General features: G+C 51.1%; 1 protein-coding gene and 1 non-coding gene across 2 annotated transcripts; both read left to right on the top strand.

Moving 5' to 3' along the window:
- Window positions 1-11,758: 11,758 nt before the first annotated feature.
- On the top strand, window positions 11,759-18,962 carry LOC124676204 (ankyrin-3-like). Its single transcript, XM_047212274.1, has 4 exons — window positions 11,759-12,094; window positions 16,107-16,382; window positions 16,915-17,052; window positions 17,130-18,962. Exons 1-4 carry the CDS (start codon window positions 11,759-11,761, stop codon window positions 18,690-18,692), a joined length of 2,313 nt encoding a protein of 770 aa, XP_047068230.1. The 3' UTR covers window positions 18,693-18,962.
- On the top strand, window positions 16,651-16,774 carry LOC124679975. Its single transcript, XR_006995383.1, has one exon. It is a non-coding gene; the product is annotated as a U6atac minor spliceosomal RNA (small nuclear RNA).
- Window positions 18,963-19,069: the final 107 nt, after the last annotated feature.

Here is a 19,069-nt window from a genome sequence, read left to right as displayed (position 1 = left end):
TCCAAGGCGGCAAGGATCAAAAGAAAAAGGTAAGTGACCAAATATGAGGTGCCAAAAATAATTCAAGAAAATAAAGTTTTATAGTACATAGAGGATGACATGCGGGTCCTGGCGAGGTGCAACAGCGGCGGTATCACTCGTTTGAGAGGCGGCAGGATCGAAAGAAAAAGGCAAGTGACCAAATTTGAGGTGCCAAAAAAAACTCCAAGAAAAGAAAGTTGATTGCACATAGAGGATGACATGCGGGTCCCATTTAGCAGCGAGCCGGTCTCAACGTTTCCAAGGCGGCAAGGGATCAAAAGAAAAAGGAAGTAGCCAGAAATCGGGGGTCAAAAAAAATCCAAGAATAGAAAGAATTTTGGTTCATAGAGGATGACATGCGGGACCCATGATCCCGCATCGTAAACGGCTCGATCGGAGAACGTTGAACGAGATGGCGCGATCGAGAAAAAAAACAATGCCAGAGAGGCTGCCATCTGGGCCCTACATCCCTCGGCGGTGCGGATTTGCGTTGACTCGGCCGGCGAACCCGAGAATTCGCGATGCACCACGTCCCGGGCCACCATACGCGACGTTTTGGCCGCTTTCGTCGGGCTAGGTGGCCTCAAAAACGAGAAAAAAAAAGTTTTGACATGCACCACGGAGGGACCAAAATCGTCGGCCATGGTACACCAGCAACCACAGCGCGACTTCAACTTCGTCGGCCATGGCAACTTTTCTTGTAGTGATCGCTCAACAAGCAACTTATAAGAGATAAGACACATAAGACATATTCAATACCACAATAGTTTTTAAAGCTATTTTCCCATGAGCTATATATTGTAAAGACAAGGAATAGAATTTTAAAGGTGGCACTCAAGTAATTTACTTTGGAATGGCAGAGAAATACCATGTGGTAGGTAGGTATGGTGGACACAAATGGCATAGTTTTTGGCTCAAGGATTTGGATGCACGAGAAGTATTCCCTCTCAATACAAGGTTTGGGCTAGCAAGGTTGTTTGAAGCAAACTCAAGTATAAACCGGTACAGCAAAACTAACATAAGAACATATTGCAAGCATTATAAGACTCTACATTGTCTCCTTGTTGTTCAAACACCTTAACCAGAAAATATCTAGACTCTAGAGAGACCAATCATGCAAAGCAAATTTTAACAAGCTCTATGGTAGTTCTTCATTAATGGGTACAAAGTACATGATGCAAGAGCTTAAACATGATCTATATGAGCACAACAATTGCCAAGTATCAAATTATTCAAGACATTATACCAATTACCACATGCAGCATTTTCTGTTTCCAACCATGTAACAATGAACGAAGCAGTTTCAACCTTCGCCATGAACACTAAAAGGATAGCTAAGAACACATGTGTTCATATGAAACAGCGGAGCGTGTCTCTCTCCCAAACAAAGAATGCTAGGATCCGATTTTATTCAAACAAAAACAAAAATAAAAACATACAGACGCTCCAAGTAAAGCACATAAGATGTGACGGAATAAAAATATAGTTTCACTAGAGGTGACCTGATAAGTTGTCGATGAAGAAGGGATGCCTTGGGCATCCCCCAAGCTTAGATGCTTGAGTCTTCTTAAAATATGCAGGGATGAACCACGGGGGCATCCCCAAGCTTAGACTTTTCACTCTTCTTAATCATATTGTATCATCCTCCTCTCTTGACCCTCGAAAACTTCCTCCACACCAAACTCAAAACAACTCATTAGAGGGTTAGTGCATAATCAAAAATTCACATATTCAGAGGTGACATAATCATTCTTAACACTTTTGGACATTGCACAAAGCTACTGAAAGTTAATGGAACAAATAAATCTATCAAACATAGCAAAACAGGCAATGCGAAATAAAAGGCAGAATCTATCAAAACAGAAGAGTCCGTAAAGACGAATTTTTCGGGGGCACTTAACTTGCTCAGATGAAAATGCTCAAATTGAATGAAAGTTGCGTACATAACTGAGGATCACGCACGTAAATTGGCAGATTTTTCTGGGTTATCTACAGATGGGGCTGCTAAATTTCGTGACAGCAAGAAATCTGTTTCTGCGCAGTAATCCAATTCTAGTATCAACCTTACTATCAAAGACTTTACTTGGCACAACAATGCAATAAAATAAAGATAAGGAGAGGTTGCTACAGTAGTAACAACTTCCAAGACTCAAATATAAAACAAAATTACTGTAGTAAAATAATAACATGGGTTATCTCCCAAGAAGTGCTTTCTTTATAGCCATTAAGATGGGCTCAGTAATTTTAATGATGCTCACATAAAGATGAGAGTTGAATATAAGAGAGCATCAAAAAGCAAATATGAAACACATTTAAGTCTAACCCACTTCCTATGCATAGGAATCTTGTAAGAAAATAAATCAAATAAGCACATAGTAACAAGCATAGGAAGATAAAACAAGCGCAACTTCAAGATTCTCAACATAAAGAGGGAAAACTTAATATTATTAAGATGCATATAACCATGTTTCTCTCTCTCATAATAACTTTCAGTAGCATCATGAATAAACTCAACAGTATATCTATCACATAAAACATTCTTATCATGAGCCACATGCATAAAATTATTACTCTCCACATAAGCATAGTCATTACTATTAATTGTAGTGGGAGCAAATTCAATAAAATAGCTATCATTATTATTCTCATCACCATAATCATAAAATGTAGGAGGCATATTGTTATCATAATAAACTTTATCCTCCATAGTAGGTGGCACCAAAATACCACTATCATCATAAATGGGAGGCAAAGTATCATCAAAGTAAATTTTCTCCTCCATGCTTGGGGGACTAAAAATATAATTCTCATCAAAACCAGCTTCCCCAAGCTTAAATTCTTCCATAGCATTAGCAATAATAGTGTTCAAAGAGTTCATGCTAATAACATTGCTACAACTATTTTGCAAACAAAGTTCCATGGGTTTTTTAATTTTCTCTTCAAACACCTCATGTCCTAACTCAAGATAAATACTATAAAGATCTCTAATATTTTTGTTGTTTTCCATTAAGCCTAACTAGTGAAATCACACAACTTAGTGTTCTCAGGAGTATTCATTTTAACAGTAATAAAAATAAACTAAGCAGAACAGAAATAAATAAAGTAAAACTAGTGATTAATTTTTTTGTGTTTTTGATATAGAGAAAGCAAACAAGACAAATGAAATAAAGCAAGTAACTAATCTTTTTGTGTTTTTGATATAGAGAAAGCAAACAAAACAGAAAATAAAATAAAGTAAAGCAAGACAAAAACAAAGTAAAGAGATTGGATGTGGGAGACTCCCCTTGCAGCGTGTCTTGATCTCCCCGGCAACGGCGCCAGAAAAAGAGCTTGATAACGCGTAAAGCACACATCCGTTGGGAACCCCAAGAGGAAGGTGTGATGCGTACAGCAGCAACTTTTCCCTCAGTAAGAAACCAAGGTTATCGAACCAGTAGGAGTCAAGGAGCACGTGAAAGGTTGTTGGTGGCGGAGTGTAGTGCGGCGCAACACTAGGGATTCCGGCGCCAACGTGGAACCTGCACAACACAATCAAAATACTTTGCTCGAACTTAATAGTGAGGTTGTCAATCTCACCGGCTTGCTGTAAACAAAGGATTAAATGTATAGTGTGGAAGATGATGTTTGTTTTCGAAGAACAGTAGAGAACAGAGTTTGCAGTAGATTGTATTTCAGATGTAAAGAATGGACCGGGGTCCACAGTTCACTAGTGGTGTCTCTCCAATAAGGTAAATAGCATGTTGGGTGAACAAATTACAGTTGGGCAATTGACAAATAGAGAGGGCATAACAATGCACATACATATCACGATGACTACTATGAGATTTAATCAAGGCATTACGACAAAGTACATAGACCGCTATCCAGCATGCATCTACGCCTAAAAAGTCCACCTTCAGGTTATCATCCGAACCCCTTCCAGTATTAAGTTGCAAACAACAGACAATTGCATTAAGTATGGTGCGTAATGTAATCAACACAAATATCCTTAGACAAAGCATTGATGTTTTATCCCTAGTGGCAACATCACATCCACAGCCTTAGAACTTGCTGTCACTGTCCCAGATTCAACGGAGGCATGAACCCACTATCGAGCATAAATACTCCCTCTTGGAGTTACAAGTACAGACTTGGCCAGAGCCTCTACTAGCAACGGAGAGCATGCAAGAACATAAACAACAGATATATGATAGATTGATAATCAACTTGACATAGTATTCCATATTCATCGGATCCCAACAAACACAACATGTAGCATTACAAATAGATGATCTTGATCATGATAGGCAGCTCACAAGATCTAACATGATAGCACAATGAGGAGAAGACAACCATCTAGCTATTGCTATGGACCCATAGTCCAGGGGTGAACTACGCACGCATCGATCCGGAGGCGATCATGGCGATGAAGAGTCCTCCGGGAGATGATTCCCCTCTCCGGAAGGGTGCCGGAGGCGATCTCCTGAATCCCCCGAGATGGGATTGGCGGCGGCGTATCAGTAAGGTTTTCCGTATCGTGGCTCTCGGTACTGGGGTATTCGCGACGAAGGCTTTAAGTAGGCGGAAGGGTAGGTTTAGGGGCGTCACGAGGGGCCCACACAACAGGTTGATTTCGTCCAATTCCGAGAATATTTCCTTTGTAGGATTTCTGAAACCAAAAACAGCAGAAAACAGCAACTGGCTCTTCGGCATCTCGTCAATAGGTTAGTGCCGGAAAATGCATATAAATGACATAAAGTGTGTATAAAACATGTGAGCATCATCATAAAAGTAGCATGGAACATAAGAAATTATAGATACGTTTGAGACGTATCACGACTCTGCATCGAGGGCATCGCTTCGGTGGTCAGCGCTTCCCTCGCCATCAATGGTGCAGCTGCCTATTCTGCGCGCGCACTGGCGTGCGGCGGCTGGGATTCTGCGCCGCCTTCAATGGCATCGTATCCAGGGCGCGGCCGCCGTTAAAAGTCCAGCGGCCGCGTTCCTCCTTCGCCCACACCTCCACTCGCATCACCACCGCCGCAGCGCCATGGGGAAGAAGAACGACTTCGAGGCCTTCGGCAGAGGCAGCAACAAGGGGACGCAGAGGGTGCCGCTGCTCGTCACGATAGCGTGTCCGATGCACGGGAAAATGGATGCCGTGCGAGCGTTGGTCGGGCGTGCAACTGCCTGGCGGCTGGCGGCTCAGCTGCCACCGGGTGCCCATCCCTCCCGTCCCTGCGCGCGAGCCTGATCGGACCGCGGAGATACGACGAAGGAGGCGGTACCTGCCGCCGGACCTCCGCGCCGATCCGGCGTACGCCATCGACTCTGAAAGTTGGCGTACCTATCTGTCGACCGAGACAGATAGCAGGAGGAGGGCGGGCTACATGGGCGACAGGGATTTTCCCTTCGACCGTCCACCGCCGATTCTTCCACGAAGGCAGCATGCGCCGACGCGTCGTCAGCAGGTGCCGACGCGCGCGCAGTACAACGACAACGATGACTACGATGACGACTACATCGAGGCGCTCGCGTACCATAACGAGGAGGTCAAGGACGACAGCGATGACAGCACCAGGCCGTCTTCCACGAATGGCAGCAGGCCATGGCGGAGGGCCGCAAATTTGACTTCCCCGAGAACATGACGGACGACGAGATGGCGAAGCTCGGCGTCCTCGTCTCCGAGAACGACGCACCAGTGCAGCCACCGTTGCCCCGCTACGCCACCGGCGTCATGCCGCCGGGCCTGTCGGAGGATGAAGCGGTTCGACTGGCGTTACAGGACTCGGCCGCACCACAACCACCGCCGTACAACCCCTGGGCTCCTCCTCCACAGCTGCATCCTTGGGCGCCTCCACCGCCGCCGCAGCCGCATCCCTGGGCGCCTCCACCGCCGCCACAGCCGCATCCCTGGGCGCCTCCACCGCCGCCACAGCCACAGCCCTGGGCGCCTCCACCTCCAGCACCGCTGGCGCGCCCGGCGTACGCTCCCCCGGATGGCAACTGGCCGTGGGTGATACCGGAGCTCATCGTGCTCGATAGCAACGACGAGAAGCAGTAGGCGCACACGTTTAGGGTTTTTTTCATGTGTTAAACTATGTAAATTATGTTTTCATGTTAAAAAAATGTTTCGGCCAAAAAATGCGTCATGCCGCTGGAGCCACCCGCCGACGCAAACGGACGCGCGGTCTATTTCGACCATTTCGGCCGACGGAAATGCGTCGCGCCGCTGGAGATGCCCTAAGGAAAGAAGAGGCAAAGTGGGGCGATTTACACAAAACTAACCCTTTTCTGAAACTATAGCACAGACTGACCCTCCGGGCAAACTATTTCACTCATCTAACCCTTTTGTGTGGCGCCCCTCCCATGGGCGCCACTCGTCACTGTGTGGCGCCTATGCGACCGGCGCCACTCTCCCATATGACGTGGCGCCCTCGACGCTGAGGTCTGCTCGGCGCTGACATGGCAGGATGTGTGGCGTCGCTCACACCGGCGCCACACTTTGAAAGCGTGGCGCCCGTGGCAAGGGCGCCACACATCCTGTTATGTATGCACAAAACATACTGTAAGACAATTCTCTAGGGACTTAGTCGTTTTGGCGACCCTATTTGTGTGGCGCCGACGCCAAGGGCGCCACACTTCACTATGTGGCGCCGACGCCACGGGAGCCACACAAAGAGGCTCGCCAAAACGGCTAAGGACTAAGCATCCGGAGCCCCTGGATGTTTTTGACATATAAATTGATATGTGTGGCGCCGGTGCCATGGGCACCACACTTCACCATGTGGCGCCGACGCCACGGGAGCCACACAAATAGGCTCGCCAAAACGGCTAAGGACTATGCGTCCGGAGCCCCTGGATGTTTTCGACATATAAATGGATATGTGTGGCGCCCCTCCGGTGTGGCGCCAGTGTCAAGGGCGCCACACGTTGACTTGTGTTAAAACCATGAAAAATCCTAACTTAATTCAATAGTTTTCAATACAACATTGCACACAACATGTATGAGACATCATAATTGTTCAGATAACACATATGGTTCGACGACATGAAGGTGCGAATTACAATAAGGTTCGACGACATCAAGGTTCCACAAGATCAAGGTTCATACAACATCAAGGTTCGACAACATGAACATAGCCAAAGAGACATCACTGCGTGGCGAAAGCTCCCTCCCCTTCGCCTTCTTCTTCTTAGATTCTTCCGCCAGTTCTTCCTTCCCCCTTATGTCACGACCCAACTGAACCACCGAGTCGAAGAAATGGTGGCGCTCCTCCGTCTTTGAAGCTTCCGCTTGAGCTCTTTCCTCCTTTATGCGCTCAGCCTCCTTAGCCACCTCCTCTAGGTTCATCATATTGGCCCTCTCCCTCACTAGTTGAGCAAGTTGCCAGTTCCTCTAGAATTTTTCCCTCCATAGACGGTCCCGTTCGGCCTGGAGCTTCTCATTCCTCTTCTTCTCGCACCATATGTATTCCTCATACTCCCTTTGCATACGGGCACGCTCGGCCATCTTCTTCTCATGCCCCTCCTTCTCCTTCCTCGCCACTTCTTCCTTCTCCCTCTTCCGCATCGTCCTCAAAGCCTCCTCCAAAATGGACTCCTCCTTCTCATTGCCCTCCCACGCCCCTTCCCCTTGGTGGGTTGAGTTGCCATACCTGAAAACAAAATTGAAAACCCAAGTTAGTCACGGAATAGGAAAATAGAAAGTACAATGCAACTAATATATTGGAGACACATACGGATAAGGCCCCGCTAGGTATCCTAGCATACTAGCACCCCGACGTCCACCATGGCGACCTCTACTAAGCCCTACATGAATCCTAGGTTGCCTTGGAGCTTGTTGCCATTCTGATTGATGCCTTGGGGCTTGTTGCCTTGGAGCTTGTTTCCTTGGGGCTTGTTGGTTTGGAGCTTGTTGGCTTTGGGCTTGTTGGCTAGGAGCTTGTCTCCTTGGGGCTTGTTGACTTGGGGCTTGTTGGCTAGGAGCTTGTTGGCTAGGAGCTTGTCGCCTTGGGGCTTGTTGGCTTGGAGCTTGTTGTCTTGGACCTTGTTGCGAAGGAGTTTGTTGGCTTGGAGTTCCATGGCTTGGAGTTTGTTGGCTTGGAGATTGATTTGAAGCTTGTTGGCTACTTGATGCTTGGCTTGTGCTAGCATCATTGCCCTTTGACTTTTTGCCAGATGTACATTTCCTTTTATTGTGCCCCTTACTATTTCATGATCCACAATTAGTTGGCTCGCGAGCCTCTTGGAATAACTTGTTTCCCGAATGACCCCATCTATCCATATCTCCGTGATACCTCTTTCTCTTACTTCTTCCACGTTTCACAACCTTCCATTCCGGATCTGGCCAAACTTGCACTCCATGATACTCCGGCCATTGTGATTGGTCCAAGTAGGGAGAAAACCTTGGAGCCCGTGTCCTCTTTGTGGCTTCGATGGAGAACTCGGACTCCCGAACGGTGAGCGGGTTATTGTAGTCCACACGTCTAGTGCGTGCCGCTGTGAGCAAGTGCGAGCAAGCCAAATGAAGCAAAGAGGGCCTCCTACATGTGCATTCACATGTCTTTAGGGACACACGAAAAGCCCGACCTCCATGTTGGACACCACCTTGTGTGGTGCCTCCCGGCTCATTCACTTGGTAAACCCAGTCAACATTGTCATAACATTTAGCCATTTGGGATTCCGCCTTCCTCGCCTGAAATTCCATGAACTCTTCAACCTTCGTCGGGTACTCGCAGTTCCTAGCAATTTCCTTCTCCGTTTCTTCGGTGTAGTTTTGGAAATAGACATTCAACTTCTCAAATGTGTATTGAATTATTGCCGTCATGGGCAATGCACGGACACCCTTCAACACATTGTTGAAGCACTCGGCCATGTTTCTTGTCATTTGACCATATCTCCTCCCATCCTCATCATAAGCTCTTGCCCACTTCGAGTTAAATATAAGGTTTCTATGCAGAAACTGTGGACCACCCGCGTTGAGGTCTTTGTGCTTCAACAAGCCGTTGTATAGGTTTGCGAAGCGATGCTCAGAGTAAGCGAGGCAACAATCTTGAAGAAGGTCAGAAAACTCTTTCCTCTTGCATGCCCGGTAGAAGTTTGCACAAAAATGCCTCATGCACCATCGGTGGTGCAAGGGAGCATGCCCGGGAATGTCAAGCTCCACCGCATTGAGAATTCCTTGATGACGATCCGAGATGACACACACTTATTTTGATGGTGGTATGACCCTCGTCCTCAATATATGGAAAAACCATTGCCAGTTATCATTGTTCTCAATCTCTACCAATGCAAAAGCCAATGGTAGTAAACGGTTGCTCGCATCATTTGCTATTGCTGCCCTTGTACTGCCCGGTCAAGAAGGTACCATCGACAGCTATGACCGGCCTACAATGTTCGAATGCCCTCGTGCATTGCTAGAATGACCAAAATGCACGGTGAAATACCCTCACTCTTTTACCTTCATGCAATGTCATTTTGGTTGCGGAAGGCTCCACCACATGCACCATGCCCGAGTTAGTTGCGGCCATCGCTAACAACAACCTAGGGACTCGGTTGTATGCTTCCTCCCAATCACCGTACAACATCTTGAATGCGGCTTGTTTGGCCTTCCATGCCTTCCCATACTTGGCGTCGTAGTCAAAGCGGGATTTCACCGTATCTTGCACGGACCTAATGCTCATGATAGGAAGTGATGATATCTTCGCCGAGAGCTTGTATGCAATGAACTCGGATGTGAGTTGCCGGTGGTCCAGCTGCGCATCCTTGCCATCAAGCTTCGGCCCCCGGCACATGTGAGTGGCTACACAACTTGTTATGTGCCAAGAGGGCCCTTTTTTGAAAGGTCTTGCACGGACAACCCATGGGCACCTTTTATCCACACATTTTAGCGTGTACCGCTTCTTGAAGTCCGAGTGAACAACGATGTAAGAGCGATGATGCTTAATCGAGAACTCCTTCAACCATATCTTCAATTCCAAGAAGGTATCAAATGTTAGCCCTTTAGAGATCATAGCCGTCCTACCATCCGCATCTCTTTTCGAAATTGGCCTAGCTCCAAGAAGTAAACTTTTGCCACCATCAACCACGGTTCCATCCGCAAGACTAACATCACAGAACAATGGTATCCGAATATCCCGTCCGGTTACCTTCTTGAAGATCTCGGCTCTTTCGGCTTCCTTAGCCGTCAAGCCATCCTCATCAAGTTCCTCTTCGGGTCCATCATCATCCGAGTCCGACGCATAGCATCGGGAATAATGAATGGAGTGGTCCATCTCCTCTTGCGTCAAATATTTATCCAAATCACCGACATTGTTGTCATTCATCTCGAAACCATCATCACCATCGTCATGCTCGTCATACTCCTTGTCCAACGGAGGTTCTTGGGCAATGGGAGATCGGACAATGGGAGATTGGGTGGCTTCTTCTTGGCTCATGGGTGGTGGACTCCTCTCTTGAACGGGGGAGAAGGGCCGGTTAAGGTCAAGCTCGATACGAGAATCAACCGTCTTGGTTGCAAACAACTCCAAAGCCTTGTCTTGTGACTCGGCCACCGTCTCCTTGTAAACGGACCAATGTTGCTCGGAGTTGATACACATTGTCTTCCAACGGGTGTGCATTCCAAACCCAACATTATGCCTTCCCTCTAGCTCAACACCATCATTTGGCTCATTCCAATTCAACTCAACCATCACTTGTGCTACCACCTCGGCAAAGCTAGGGCTAAGGTCAAACACCAAGTCAACCTCTTCCGGGTCCGGCTCTAGGTTTCCCTTCAAGAAAGCATCCTTGTCCACATGATGAATATGAACAATTCTTTCCACCCCCTAGCATAATGGGAACAACACATACAGACATGTGTTCATTAGTTACCATAATCAACATAATCTTCCCATACAAACTAGCACACTACCATTTCTCCTACTTCAACAACCCTAACATCCAACCAAATCCACATCCACCCTCAAAATCAACCAAATCCACATCTAGGATTTCACATGTAGATTCAACCAAATACACAAAATCAATGGATGAAAAGAAGGGGAACAGAGGAGATTACCTCAAGGAACGGGTTGGGAACGATCTCCACGGGTAAATCTGACGAATTTCAACAGATTTGAGTAGGGATTTGAGGGGGGTGGGGGAGAGCCCTTGCCACGGGCGCCACACTTTGAGCGGCGCAACACATCCTGCCATGTCAGCGTCGAGCACACCTCAGCGTCGAGGGTGTCATGTCGGATGGAAGAGTGGCGTCGGCCGCACAGGCGCCACACAGTGAGGAGTGACGCCCATGAAAGAGGTACCACACAAAGGGATAGATGAGTGAAATAGTTTGCCTGGAGGGTCAGTCTGTACTATAGTTTTATAAAAGGGTTATTTTATGTAAATCGCCGCAAAGTGGCTTCCGGGCCGAAGCCGGAATCAAGCGGCGCGTCGAGCCTGCAGAATTCATGGCGGCTCACACCCCAACATACAGCTCGTCGGGCAGCGGGGCTCACGGCTCCACGCCACCGGCACAAGCCGAGCGTTAGACTTACACGCAGACCCCACACACCAGTTTACCACGCCGTAACTTTACCCCCATTCACCGCCCGTGTCCAGAGGCCGCTATAAATCACGCCTTGCCGAGGTACCGGCGCGCCCTCCCGTTTCAAGTGTCCCACACACGGAGAGATCGAAGCAGAGAGAGAGTAAGTTCGATACGCGGGGGAACGCCGCCGCCGTCACTTGAGGAGATCGAAGCTTCCGGAATATAATGGCGGTGCTGCTGCGCCCGGCGGCGATCGCCGGCGGCCGGCAGGTGTGGCCGGTGGCGGAGGAGCTGGGCGACGCGGGCGGGGCGTCGCAGCGGCTCGTGGAGGCCGTCGCGCGCGGCGACGCGCGGGAGGCCGGGGAGCTGCTCGCGTCCGGGCGCGCGGACGTGAACTACGCCGGCGTGGTGTGGCTCGACGCCCGGCGCGTGGCGGAGGCGGCGCTGCGGGAGGGCGCCGCCGCCGAGCTGCGCGCCTCCCGCGAGGAGATCCGCGCCGACGTCTCCCCGCTCTTCCTCGCCGCCGGCAACGGCGACGTCGCGCTCGTCCGCGCGCTGCTCGTGAGTGCCCTCTGCTCCTGCTCCCGCCCCCGCCCTGCTCTGCTTTTACTGCCATTTTTCGCAGCTTGCTCTGCTCTTGGAACGTCCGGTGCTCCCGTTCGCTGGTCGGTTTGGAAAGCATAGCCGTGCTTTTCGCCATGTTCTGCTCTGCGTTCAGCCATGAATTTGAGCTCAGCCTGAACTTTTTTCCGTTGACAAATTGTACCGATTTGGGGAAGCATCGAGCGCTCGCGCTGCTTCAAATTTGAAGCGCTATAGGGCATAGGCATAGCCATAGCTCCATTTCCTCCCGTAGCCGTCGCTTTACCTTTACCGAGCTAGTACAGATTTTGCACAACATTTTTCGAACGGTCTCAGCGGGCGCTGCCAACTCTGAAAGTACAGAAGACAACACATCTGTATCTCATCTCTAGTCCCTGGGGTAGATAGAAGAAGGCTATCTACTTCCATGCGAAACGAGAAGTACCATTCCTCGCGCCCATCATAGTTAAGTGTACTGTTTAAAAGCACGCGTTGGACAAATCCTGTCCTCATTTTAGTTATGTTAAAAAGTGGGGAACGCATGCCAATCCTCCCCTCTGAATACGCACTTGGCCGGCCCCTCCGGCGCGCTAATCACTCCCTACGGCCACCTCCTGTCCTTCTCCATAACACAAGGATTAGACGCAAGGACGAAGCCATCATGAGATATTTGGCATACAGTTCGGAACCCAATCATGTGTTCCCTCACCAGCCTTCACTCCGTTTCCTCGCAAATCGGTTTCTGGAAGAGGGGCTGCCAAGCCAAGTACCAGCCCCGCATGGCTGCAACGGGGACCACGCGCGCTTTGCGTTTTCGTTTGCGTTTGCAGCTCCTCTTTAATGCGCGTACGTACGGACAGATTTTTGTTCCCTAGCCACGATAGAAAATCGTGCGGTAATGGAGACATGGAGAGCTTACGCTGGGAAGCTTCTTGGACACGCCTTCACTGTCCTGGACATACGTGTAGGCCTGTACTGTGTACAGCGTACATACTTATTGTACATACATACATACGGGCATTTTAATTAGAGTACAACAGTACATTGCGCCTCAAAAGTATCTTCCAGTATTACTACTGTTCGGCGGTACAAAGTGGTGCGCTGGTAGCTGCTTCTACTCCTGCAAGGTCTTGTGGTAGCTCACGCTGATGCAATCTAGGAGTAGTATACTGTATACCGCTGCTTAGAAGTGAGAATGGAGTATTTTAGAGGGGGACAAGGGTAGATGGGTTTGACTTTAACCCTGACCCCCAGCCCTTGGTTTGTTTACTGCAGCCCATAACATAATGAATCTGTAGAAAGCACTGGTAGTACACTGCACTAATTAAAGTGTACACTAACCAAGCACCAGTAACAGGCACAGCTCAACACTTTGGCCGAGCCCAATATATTCCCCTCGTGAGCGCGGTCGGGGTTAAAGATCACGTGACCTCCTCTCCTCAGGGTCGCCCCGTCCCCTCTTCGATCTCGCAGACCACATGAGTCGAGTCCATCCTACGTCCGTGTTGTTTGGTATATTGTGTAGTGTACACTCCAGTAACCCTCAGATTTGGTGGATCCTGATGGTACTTTTGCCTTGGCATTTGGTTGCCACCTGGGCCTAATCACAACGCCACCGGCTTGCCGGCATCACGTGTCAAAGTAACATCGTTCTACTATGAAGTAACCGTGTTTAGCAGGAGCTGGGACCTGCGCTGCGCATGGTGGCGTGCAGACGTGCAGGCAGTCCGGGTGATCCGCCGGTGTGATGGGGCGGCCGACGCGCCATGCCATTGAATGGGAGTGGCCGCGGCAGGGGAGGAGTAGGTTGCTCAGGCCATGGGCCGGGGCCGAGCATGCACCGGGTCAAGCAATTTTTGCCCGCAGGCAAACCGCACGGCGCATGTACCCTGATCTCTGCCATAGGGCAATGAATGCCCATCGCCCCATGGCCGTGGCCCTTGTCCCAGAACGGGAGCTGCAGCATCTAGCCTGCTGGGAGCCCTCCGTCCATGCTCGGTAGCATGGAACGGGGACGCGTCCGTGCGTGCTGTACCTTTTGCACCATCTCAGCTTGCCATGAAACGATAACCAGGCCCTGTAAACAGTCATACAGAGGCCCTGTAAACAGTCATACAGAGTAGCCGTCATTGCTTCTGCCTGCAATGGCGACAGTTGCCGGTTTCATGCTCGGAGGAGCATGAGATAGATATGCATCTGCCATCTACACAAGTTAATTTTCTTCGCGCCGTGAAACCGCCTCCCCCAGCCCCGAGTACCCGGCAAGCAACTAGGCAGAGCCGAGGGCCTCGCCATTAAAGGCGCTAAACGCATGTGTCACATGCAGAAACCTGTCCCCGTGCATTTGCATCACATTCACATGCGTGATCGCATCGCGCCGCGTCTGCATTGCCACCTCAGGAGGGAGGTAGCGTTGGGCTACTGGTACGGAGCTCACCCACGTACTATCCTGTCGTCTTCCTTGTCTCGTAGCCCACGACCTGCCTGCCCCCTCTGCCGCCGCCCAGCTGTACACCCTGCAGCTCGGCGAGCCAGCTACAGGCGCTTGGCGCCCATGCACAGCCGTGGCCCGGCACCGTCCTTTCCCTGTCCTTTCCGTGCCATTGCCGCGCGCTCGGCGTCTGCCTCCTACTTCCTGGTGCGTGTGGCTTTCCACTGTGCGCGGCGCTGGCTCCCCAGTGGGATAATTGATGGTGACATGGGGAGACCATCTACTGTTTAGAACATCACTGTGCGCGGCGCTGGCTCCCCAGTGCAATGTATTTACATAGGTGCGATATGCCAATGCCGGAAAATGGCGAGTTCCTGGTGCATATATCTTGTTGTTACAGCGTGCGAAGGGATGGTTAAACTGCAGAATATATACGGGGCTGGTGTGACTTTGATGGCACCGTACTAGCTGGACGGCACCATTGTTCATGCATTCATTTTGTTCGATTTGTACAAACACACGGTAAAGAAACGGTGAAGCACTAGTGCCTGTGATAAATTAAAATTCTACCGGACCAAATGTGCAAGCTGAAATCTTTAACAGAAAGAAACTAAAATGCCGGGTATTTTCCACCAGCTGGGGTCATCTTTCTAGCTACTGCTGCCTCATGCCGCAACGCGCCCGCTACATTGCTGCAACATTGAGCTGACGCTGATATGAAGCCAAGGCACAGACATAAAAGATTTCATATCTCGATGATGGATAGCGACGCCATCGCCTGCGGAATGTTGACCAGATTCCCTCTTGCCAGTAGGAGGCCCCCTTCTGTCTCTTGCATAAATGAGTCCGGGCACAGTGCCACCGGAGTATCTAGTGCTACCACCCCTTTAGGTGGTACCGTGCTACCGTACAAGAAAACGTATTTTATACGTGTTAAAAAATTATACGAAAAATTGTGAGTGCTCATGAAGCATGTCCCTACAACATTCCAAAATTTCATATCCAAAATCGACATGGACATTGAGAAACAAAAAAGAGAAAATCAGTGACACTATTCATGCTGATTTTCTCTTTTTTGTTTCTCAGTGTCCATGTCGATTTTGGATATGAAATTTTGGGATGTTGTAGGGACATGCTTCATGAGTCCTCACAATTTTTCGTATAATTTTTTGACACGTATAAAATACGTTTTCTTGTACGGTAGCACGGTACCACCTAAAGGGGTGGTAGCACTAGATACTCTCTCGTGCCCAGTCCAATGGTGTCACACGCAGGCATCGATCACCGACGCGACTAGACATAGTAGTAAAACAGCGACGTCGCCTGCTCGGCCAGGCCAGCTATGGTGTTCCGAGTCCCGATGGACAATGGTCATCGTTCCTGGTCCATCGTACCTTCTAACCACTGTGCGGTGAAAGCGAAATTAAACCGGATGCGCATCTTTATTTCATGAATTCATGTGCCCGTTGTGGACAGTTTTTAGCTCCATCATGATAAGATCATCAATTTCATTAGACATTTGTTTTCACGTTTTCTGATTGTTCATTTCGCTGCGTGCAGGCCAAGGGGGCGGACGTGAACGGGAAGGTGTTCCGCGGGTACCCGACGACGGCCGCTGCGAGGGAGGGGCACGCGGAGGTGGCGGAGCTGCTGGTGCGCGCCGGCGCGTCGCAGCCCGCTTGCGAGGAGGCCATCGTGGAGGCGGCGCTGCAGGGGCAGGCCTCCCTGGCGGCCATCTTCATGCGCTCCGACCTTGTCCGCCCGCGCATCGCCGTGCAGGCGCTCGTCTCCGCCGCCACTCGTGGCTTCGTCGACGTGGTTGAAACACTCGTCAAGGTATGTCAACGACTCAATATTATCGTCAAGGAAAAAACTGTTTAGCACAAATTGGGCTTGGGCTGCCACTGGTGGCAGAATCTAGTTTCTCATGGTTTCTGGATAAGGTGTCAGTTCCGCTTGGGCCTGGGCCGTCGGGAGCCGCGCAAGCAGCACATGGGGTGCGCGCATGGGGCACTACTGCACTAGAGAGCTTCCTTTTAGTCCCACCTCGCTACTTGAGACAAAGTGCGACCGGTTTATAAGCAGAATGCGCACCACCCACTCCGTGTTCGTAAAAAGGAGAGACGGTTGGCATCTCCCCTGACAGGGACGGGAACGGTCTTCGGACTTTCCTCTAGCACATTGCGGTTAAGGCTACCCGCTTCGGCGGATCTTACCCAAATTTTTTTGCCATTTGCCCCAGTTCTTATGCTCCTCCTCCGTGTTTAATTGAAACATTTTGCAGATTAGACCTAAATTTGGCTATAAAAAATTGCGAACTTCAAAGTCCTAGGCAGCAGCTAATTTCGTCCAATTCTCTTGCTTGCAGTGTGGGGTTGATCCAAACGCCACCTCCCGGGTGCTTCTGCGTTCTCTGAAGCCGTCGCTGCATCTCAATGTCGACTGCACAGCGCTTTTTGCCGCGATCGTGAGCCGGCAGGTCGCAGTAGTTCGTCAGCTACTTCAGGTATGCAGTGTTGCATTGTACACAAGCAGACCATACATACACATTGCGCTTGACACCATGTTGTGCCACTTTTCTAGGCTGGTGTGAAGAGGGACACCAGGGTGAGACTGGGAGCTTGGTCTTGGGACGCGGCCACCGGTGAGGAGCTGCGCGTCGGCGCCGGACTCGCCGAGCCCTACGATGCGGCCTGGTGCGCCGTGGAGTACTACGAGTCCACGGGTTCCATCCTCCGCATGCTCCTGCAGAACGGGTACTCGCTGGGCGCCACGCACCTTGGCCGGACGGTGCTCCACCACGCCGTCCTCTGCGGCAGCGTCGGCGCCATCGAGACGCTGCTGGCGTGTGGTGCGGACTGCGAAGCTCCCGTGAAGACGTCCAGGAGCACCAGGCTCAGGCCGGTTCACATGGCCGCGCGCCTCGGCCAGCCGGAGATATTACAGACGCTCATGGACAATGGCTGCGACGTCAACGCGAGGGCGGAGGGTGGTGATGTAGCTGCCATCTTGGCCGCGCGCCACAGGCAGGAAGACTGCCTCAGGGTTCTCGTTTCGGCTGGAGCAGACGTTGCGCTGCTGAACTCGGCCGGCGAGTCTGCGGCCTCCGTCGCCTCTTCTGGTGGCTGGAAGGTGGGCTTTGAGCGCGCGGTTCTTGGCGCAATCTGGTCAGGGACCATCCCTGTGTCCAGCGACCGAAACGTGTTCTCGCCGATGATGTTCGTGGCGCGCTGTGGCGATGCTGCTGCGTTGGAGGTGCTGCTCGCCGAGCCTGGCATGGACGTGGACGAGCAGGACACGGACGGGTTCTCGCCCATAATGGCGGCCGCCAAGGAGGGCAACGTGGACGCCTTCCGTGCCCTCGTCTTCGCCGGCGCCAACGTGAAACTGAGCAACAAGCGTGGCGAGACGGCCATCGGGCTCGCGCAGCAGAGCAAGAAGAGGGACCTGTTCGAGCAGGTGATGCTCGAGTTCGCGCTGGAGAAGGGCATGCCGGCCGGTGGCTTCTACGCGCTGCACTGCGCGTCCCGGCGTGGCGACGCCGCAGCGGTGCGTCACCTGGTGAGCACGGGCTATGATGTCAACGTCCCGGACGGCGACGGCTACACCCCGCTCATGCTGGCGGCCAGGGAAGGCCACACGGCCGTGTGCGAGCTGCTGATCTCCCACGGCGCCAGGTGCGACATCGTGACCCCGCACGGCGAGACGGCGCTCTCCCTGGCGCGGTCCGCGCTGGCCACGGCGTCGTTCAACAAGGCCGAGGACGTGATCATGGACGAGCTGGGTCGGCAGCTCGTTCTCCAGGGCGCGCACGTCGTGAAGCACACCAAGGGAGGGCGCGGGAGGCCGCACGGCAAGTCGCTGCGGATGGTCGCCGCTGCCGGCGTGCTCCGGTGGGGCGGGTCGAGCCGGCGCAACGTGATGTGCGTGGAGGCCGAGGTCGGGGGCAGCTCGGCGTTCCAGCGGTACCGGCAGAGGAAGGGCCGTCGAGGCGACGACGCGTACGCGCCGGGGCTGTTCCGCGTGGTGACGGCGACGGGGAAGGAGGTGCACTTCGTTTGCCAGGGCGGTGAGGAGGCGGCGGAGCTGTGGGTGCGTGGCATCAGAGCGCTGACGAGGGCGGTGTTCGGCAAGCGTGGAGACTAGCTAGGTAGTGAGATGAGATGGACTGTGCTCTGGTTTAGGCTTGGTAGTTTGCAGCGAGCGTGCCTGTAAAGAGTAGGGGACGAAGTAGAGCGGGTGATGATGCGTGGAGTGGAGTGGTGTTGGTGTGATGGTCTTCAGCTTGAAGACTTTGCCGAGTTGCCATGATGTTTTTGGTTCAGGGCCTGGGAGTTTGTACAGTTTTGCTGGATGTTTTTGGCTAAGTTGCGTTAGCCAGCTTGTTAGTGACTTTCACTCTGAATTCTCAGTATCTTTGAGAAGTTCACCACTTCCATGACACTACCGCCTCTATAAACCATTTCTGAATGTGGCTTCTTTCGAAACTGAAGCAAAAACAAACTTTTCATGGAGATTATGTA

The sequence above is a fragment of the Lolium rigidum genome, chromosome 7 (assembly GCF_022539505.1).
Source record: "Lolium rigidum isolate FL_2022 chromosome 7, APGP_CSIRO_Lrig_0.1, whole genome shotgun sequence".
NCBI classification, from domain to species: domain Eukaryota; kingdom Viridiplantae; phylum Streptophyta; class Magnoliopsida; order Poales; family Poaceae; genus Lolium; species Lolium rigidum.
This window is presented reverse-complemented; position numbering and strand designations above follow the sequence as displayed.

Coding starts and splice junctions, on each gene's coding strand:
- LOC124676204 (XM_047212274.1), top strand. CDS start 11,759: ATGGCGGTGCTGCTGCGCCCGGCGGCGATCGCCGGCGGCCGGCAGGTG. Junction 12,095..16,106: donor CGCTCGTCCGCGCGCTGCTC/GTGAGTGCCCTC, acceptor CGCTGCGTGCAG/GCCAAGGGGGCGGACGTGAA. Junction 16,383..16,914: donor TGGTTGAAACACTCGTCAAG/GTATGTCAACGA, acceptor TCTTGCTTGCAG/TGTGGGGTTGATCCAAACGC.